The sequence below is a fragment of the Gekko japonicus genome, unplaced genomic scaffold, assembly GCF_001447785.1.
Source record: "Gekko japonicus isolate JY-2015 unplaced genomic scaffold, Gekko_japonicus_V1.1 scaffold336, whole genome shotgun sequence".
In the NCBI taxonomy this organism is placed as follows: Eukaryota; Metazoa; Chordata; class Lepidosauria; order Squamata; family Gekkonidae; genus Gekko; species Gekko japonicus.
In genome coordinates this window covers 368,754-375,418 of record NW_015172014.1, presented here as the reverse complement: position 1 = coordinate 375,418, position 6,665 = coordinate 368,754, and the positions used below count along the sequence as shown (strand labels likewise).

Sequence of the window (6,665 nt, the reverse complement as noted above, 5' to 3'; positions counted from 1 at the left end):
CTATAATATCCTTTTTAAGGTGTGGTGACCAGAACTGCACACAGTATTCCAAATGAGGTCGCACCATTGATTTATATAGGGGCATTATGATATTGGCTGATCTGTTTCCAATACCCTTCCTAATAATCCCCAGCATAGCATTGGCCTTCTTTATTGCAGTCACACACTGTCTCGACATTTTCAGTGAGTTATCTACTATGACTCCAAGATCTCTCTCTTGATCAGTCTCTGCCAGTTCAGACCCCATCAATGTGTATTCCATCGGCACCCGCAGCTTCAGAAATGTTGGGGACCCCTGGACTGGACTAACAGTCACCAGGTTGCTGAACTACAACCCCAAGAGGATTCACCCCTTGACAAACTGCCCCCACCCCCCAACCAACCCAACCGCTCAAGGTCTGGCTATGTCTTCGTTCACCTTCCATGGGTAACGAAGTCTGAGTCCAGTGGCACCTTTAAGACCAACAAAGTTTAATTCTGGGTAGAAACATTAATGTGCTTCTACCCAGAATTAAACTCTGTTGGTCTTAAAGGTGCCATTGGACTCAGACTCTCTTCGGTTGCTTCAGACCAACATGGCCGCCCCACCTGAATCTATTTCCCTGGGTAACGAAAGGTCCTGATTGGGGATGCCTCCCGATAACAGCAGTGTTCGTTTTTGGAAGACAAGGTGCTTGGCCGGACACTGTGTTTGCAAAGCCTGGCGACCCAGAAGCGAGGGGCAGGATCACACACACCCCCACACCCCGCAGCGGCATGGGCATCTCCGCACCCTTGGCCTGCTCACCTCCGTGACGTACTGCAGGAGCGCCATGCGGGCCAGCTTCTCCTGGATGGCTCCGAAGTTATAGATCTTGTCTCCAAACTGGGTCCGGTTCGCCGCGTGAGCCACCTTTGGAATGAAGAGGGAAGGCGGCTGTCAGGCAGAGGAGAGGATCGGACAGGGCCGGAAGGACGGACGCGGGAAATGCCAGCGAGCCTCCCCACCCCCGGGGTGTGTGTGTGTGTGTGACTCACCGCTTTGCTGATGACGCCACGCATGGTACCAGCCATCGCGGCAGCCATGCCGAAGCGCCCGTTGTTAAGGATATTCATGGCGACCTTGAAGCCGGCGCCGGGGGCCCCCAAAACGTTCTCCACCGGGACGCGGACGGCATCAAAGTGGACCTCGGCGGTGTTGGACGCCTTGATGCCCATCTTCTTCTCCGGTGGGCCACTGGAGGGGCAGAGGGAGGCCTTGGGTCTCCAGCAGGGCCTCTTTTCCCACCCCCAAGAGGGTCAGGCCGCCCCCTTCCTGGACTTGCACCACGCTCAGCCTGGCCCCTTCACTTGGACCCAGCCCTCGGTGGTGCGGGTCCATAAGTCACGCCGGCCCCCTGCCGTGCGATTGCTGGGGAGGGGCGATCCGCGGACCCGGTTCCCCCTTGCAAAAGGGCCGCGGCAACAGAAGACGGCTCTCTGCTAAAGGGGTTTTTCTCCTCCCCCCCCAACCAGGTTACTCACTGTGTGACGCCCCCAAAAGATCGTTCCACGATGAACGCCGTTATCTTGTCCTTCACCTCACCAGTCGCCTCGTCCTTCAGGGGCGTTCTTGCAAAAACCGTGAAGATCTCGGCCAGCCCACCATTGCTGCAAGGGGTCAACGGGTCAGTCTGGGAGGGGCCTCCAACCCCACAGGGTTCAGGGTGCCTCCTTCAAGCGCTCCCCAAACCCCGGCTTCAGTGGAGACCTGGACCTTTGCCCACTGCCAGGATTAAATCTGGAAGACGTGACGCTAAAACAGAGTGCCTCTGAGCACGCCTAGAGAGCCAAGCCCTGTGAACTGAGCCAGACTGTGAGCATCAGAAACACTTTTGGCAACACTGAATAGAGCTGCAAAACAGGGTTAGGTAGAGAATTGATATGGGCCAAGCTTTCTTTTCTTGTGTGGGTCTATGTGCTTGCGAGCCTGGAAGTCGTGGTGACTTCTGGTGACCCCCTAGTGGGGCTCGGATATTTTAGAGAGGTGGCTCGATATTGCCTGCCTCTGCGTCCCGGCCCTGGTATTCTTTGGAGGTCTCCCTTCCAAGTCCTTGCCAGGGCCGGCCCTGCTTAGCGCCCGAGATCTGAGGAGACCGGGCTTGCCTGGGCTATCCAGGTCAGGGCTGGACCAAACATTCTCGCAGGGTTGAAAAGCCCAATGTGAACTTGGGCAGAAAGCCATTCTCCCCCGTATCACGTGAGACAAATCTGGATCAGGCCTAACAGTTTCCCACAGGTAAAGGTTCCCCTTGCTCGAAAGCCAGTCGAAAACCGACTCTAGGGATGCGGTGCTCATCCCCGTTTCCAAGCCGAAGAGCCAGCGCTGTCCGAAGACGTTTCCGTGGTCATGTGGCCGACTGAGAGCATGTGACTCTCAATGCTGCCTAGCAAGTGTCACAACTGAGTGGAGACTTTAGTCCCGGTCTTCAGGGTCCTGGAGTGATACACAAGCCGCCACTTCATGCCAGCTAGTCGGTCTGCCTGTAAAGGGTACCTCTGAATACCAGGTGCTGATGTTAAAACAAGAAACAGAGGTGGGGGCATGAGGCGGGCTTCATATGTTGCGCAGCACGTTCCCAGTTGAACCAGTAACTTAAGAACGTGTAGCACACCTTAGCAGAGTTCCATTCACCAGCTACTCCTAATAGTAACCACTGGACTGTGTTGTGTGGTGAGCTATTGGGAGTAGCTGGTGAGTGGAACTCTGCTAAGGTGTGCTACACGTTCTTAAGTTACTGGTTCAACTGGGAACGTGCTGCGCAACATATGAAGCCCGCCTCATGCCCCCACCTCTGTTTCTTGTTTTAACTTCAGCACCTGGTATTCAGAGGTACCCTTTACAGGCAGACCTACTAGCTGGCATGAGGTGGCGGCTTGTGTATCACTCCAGGACCCTGAAGACTGGGACTAAAGCCTCCACTCAGTTGTGACGCTTGCTAGGCAGCCTTGAGAGTCACACGCTCTCAGTCTAACCTACCTCACAGGGTTGTTGTGAGGGCAAAACGAGGGGGAGGGCTGAAATGAACTGCGTATGCCACCTTTGGAGGAAGTGGAAATCCAAAAACAACATCCGTTACAAAATAACAAAGAGTCAATAAAGATATGTTGCAAAATCTTTGTGAAGACCTTGGGTTCTGTTATTAGAGTGTCAAACATGGGATGTTTTCTTCAAGAGTTGATAAGTAGTAACTGATAAGAATTGTGATAGCGACACAGATAAAGCAATTATTGTGAAACAAACTGTTTACATTGTGCAGCATTCGTTGCATGTGAGCGATAATACAAGATAATTTTCTATAGAATTACTACAGTAAATGATTTTGCAACGTATCTTCATTGACTCTTCATTATTTTTGTCATGGATGTTGCTTTCGGATTTCCACTTCCTCCCGTGATCTCTCATTTTTGCCTTTGGAGGAAGAGCAGGATACAAAAAGAGAGCTATGGACTTGGCTGGGTTTCCTATGTCAGCTTCCTTAGCCAGTGGTCTGCTTGTGGCAGTGAGTTCCATAAGCTAATCCTTACAATGCTAGGCACGTTTCCTTTTGGTCTGTCTCAGATTCATCAGTCATCAAACAGATTGTGAATTCTAGTGTTATGGCAAAGGACAGGGTGAGAACCCTATCAGTCTTCTTCAACCAGGCATGAGCACAGCCAAACTTTTAAGCCCTTTCACAATGAAGTGTGTGCAGGGGCAGAGAGTTTCCAAAGATCTTTGGGCATCTTCAGCCCCTGTCTTTTCAAAAAAGAAGTGTGTTCACATCCCGGAGGAGGCCTTCACCCGCCCCCACCGTGCCCCTCCTTCCCAACTGACAACCAGTGGGGCGCAGGGGCTAAGCGTCCGACTAGGACCTGGGAAACCCAGATTCGGATCCCCACTCTGCTGCGGAAGCTTGGGCCAGCCCCGCATTCTCAGCCTGGCCTACCTCACGGGGTTGTTGTGAGGATAAAACGCTGGAGAGAAGGAGGAGGTGAGCAGCTTGAGGTCCCCGTTGGGAGGTGAAAGGCAGGGTGTAAAGGAAATACGCAAGCAAATAACCCAACCTGATCCAGATCTTTCCCCCGTTCAGAGTATAGTAGGTGCCGCAAGGGCTCAGCTCAGCTGTCGTGCGGATCGAGGCCGCGTCCGAACCGCTGGCAGGCTCCGTGAGGCAGAAGGCAGCAATGGTCTCACCTGCGGAGGGAGAAAGGGGAAGGTGCCGGTATGGGAAAGAAGCTGCCAGGAATGGGGGAGACCCCTCTAGGGCGTGGGTGTGTGAGTCAGTTGACACCAACGCTGGGATTGGGGTGCCCTCGCCTCACCCCCTCACCCCCTTCTTAAGGCACCCCGTGCTGGAGGGGCCACATTTCCGTACCCGTCGCCAGTTTGGGAAGATACTTTTCCTTCTGCTCCGGGGTGCCGTAGAGGAGGATCCCCTTGAACCCAATCGACTGATGAGCCCCGAGGGTGATGCCCACCCCCAGGTCATGCATGCCGACGATTTCCACCAGCCGGGCGTACTGCAGCGTGGAGAGAAGAAAGGGGGTCAGCCAAAGAGCGCCCATAATCCTGGATGGTCTCCCTAAACGCTGAAGAGGCTCCGGCTGACACCGCCTTCCTCAACAGGGGTGGGGAAAGACCAAGACTCTCCCTTCCCGAGAAGGTAGGATGTTTGTGAACGTTCCGTGCCCCCGCAGCAGCAGCGGCTGAAGCCTGGACTGGCAGAAACAGTGGCTCCTGCAAATGAGCTGCTTTTGAATTTGTGGGCTCCTTTTATACTCCCCTAAGAGCCAGTTTGGTGTAGTGGTTAGGAGCGCGGACTCTAACTGGGGAGAACCGGGTTTGGTTCCCCATGCCTCCACTTGCAGCTGCTGGTGTGACCTTGGGTCAGTCACAAGTTCTCTCAGAGCTGTTCTCTCAAGGGCAGTCCCCGAAAGAGCTCTCTCAGCCCCACCTGCCTCCCAGGGTGTCTGTTGTGGGGAGGGGAAGGGAAAGGAGATTGTAAGCCGCTCTGAGACTCCCTTGGGTAGTGAAGGGTGGGGGGCCCCTAGAGAGAGCACACCAATGCTAGAGGAGATCTGAGTCTCACCTGGGTGTTGCTGAGGCCCAGGCCCCCCAGAGAAACGGGGATCTGCAAGCCAAACGCGCCGAGCTCCTTCAGGCCCTGCATCGTCCTGTCTTCCACCTTCTCCAACACATCGTTCTTTTCCGGGTCGTTCACCTCCTGTGGGAGGGATGGGACAGAGCGTCACTGTGGGGGACCAGTTTTGCCCCCTCCGTCTCCCTCAAACCCTGGCACGGGCCATCCCACCCGGCCCCGCCACCAGGGGTCATTTCGTAGAAAAAGAGGTGCAGGAGCTCATTGGCATAACTCATTAGCGTAACCCATTTGCATAGGCCACACCCCCTGACATCACCGGAAGTGTGTCAGGAGGCAACACCCACCGCTCAGGCTCCACTGGACTGTTTTGGATTGCTAGCTATTGGGGGGGGGGATGTGCAGATCTGTTCTTGCAGAGGAGGGAGAGCTTGTACCTGAATAAAACTTGGTCTTAAAGGTGCCACTGGACTGTTTTGGATTGCTAGCTATTGGGGGGGGGGGAACGTGCAGATCTGCACTCCCAGAGGAGGCTGCTTCTTGCTCCTCGTGGCCTGACTGAGGGCTGCTGGGAGCAGGGGGCGGGGCTTGTTGCATGTGCCCGCCCCCCAGGCTCCTTACTGCCGGAGCTCCGTCCTGTGCGCTCCCGCAGGAAATGACCCCTGCCCGCCACCCACATCCATTCACAGCCCCCCCAAAGGGGTCAGCACTGCCCTCCCCTCTGACTCCTCACCTCAAAGAAGCGAGAGACCGGGCCCACCAGTTCTTGCAGCGTCTGGGCTTGGTCTTCACTGAGGGCTGCAATGAAGGGGAAGGGTCAGTCCCGCCATTTGCACCCCCCCCCCCCAAGTCACCCTTCTCAGAAAAGGGACTGAAAATAAAACTGCCAGTCCGGTAATGCCCCCGGATAGACTGACGGTCAATGCTCCCTCTCCGCTGTGGAGTCCCGTGAGCAAAAATTCTACTTTGTGAGCTACGGGCATTCAAGTGGGGAGCGAGCCATTTGACCGCTGCACAAATCAGTTTGCTCTGGGGCCCCATCCTTCCCCAGTGAAGACAGAAATGTGTGAGCCGGAGGCCAAAAACTCAGCTGAGAGGGAACACTGGCGACAAGGCTCCCTCTAAGACAGTGGTGGCGAACCTATGGCACGGGTGCCAGAGGCGGCACTCAGAGCCCTCTCTGTGGGCACGTGTGCCATCGCCCCGGCCAGGCCCAGACCGTCATTAAAGTGTCGAATTCTCTGCCAAATAATTTTAAGTCAATGAAAGCATTTGGGATTGCTTTCCTTACTTTCTTTGGATCATCTTAAGTTAATCTATGGGTTGTTTTTTCTAAAGTAAAACCTCCGTATTCAGGTTAAATGGCCGTGTTGGCACTTTGAGAAAAATAAGTGGGTTCTGGGTCGCAGTTTGGGCACTCGGTCTCTAAAAGGTTCGCCATCACTGCTCTAAGATGTGGAGTCTTGTGAGCAAAAATTCTACTCTGTGAGGTACGGGCATTAGAGTTACAAGCAAATTTGGCTGCTGCATCAGTTAGTCTGCTCTGGAGCCCCATACTTCCTGAGC

General features: G+C 54.6%; 1 protein-coding gene across 1 annotated transcript in view; it reads right to left on the bottom strand.

Moving 5' to 3' along the window:
• ACADVL (acyl-CoA dehydrogenase, very long chain) overlaps positions 1–6,665 on the bottom strand; it is a 27,044-nt gene that overhangs the window by 13,525 nt on the left and 6,854 nt on the right. Inside the window, exons 3-9 of the mRNA XM_015420323.1 lie at positions 5,833–5,897; positions 5,091–5,225; positions 4,377–4,521; positions 4,066–4,195; positions 1,504–1,629; positions 1,018–1,216; positions 788–892 (exon numbers count right to left, since the gene is read on the bottom strand). Coding sequence (XP_015275809.1) covers positions 788–892; positions 1,018–1,216; positions 1,504–1,629; positions 4,066–4,195; positions 4,377–4,521; positions 5,091–5,225; positions 5,833–5,897 — 905 coding nt within the window. The remainder of the gene's footprint in view (positions 1–787; positions 893–1,017; positions 1,217–1,503; positions 1,630–4,065; positions 4,196–4,376; positions 4,522–5,090; positions 5,226–5,832; positions 5,898–6,665) is intronic.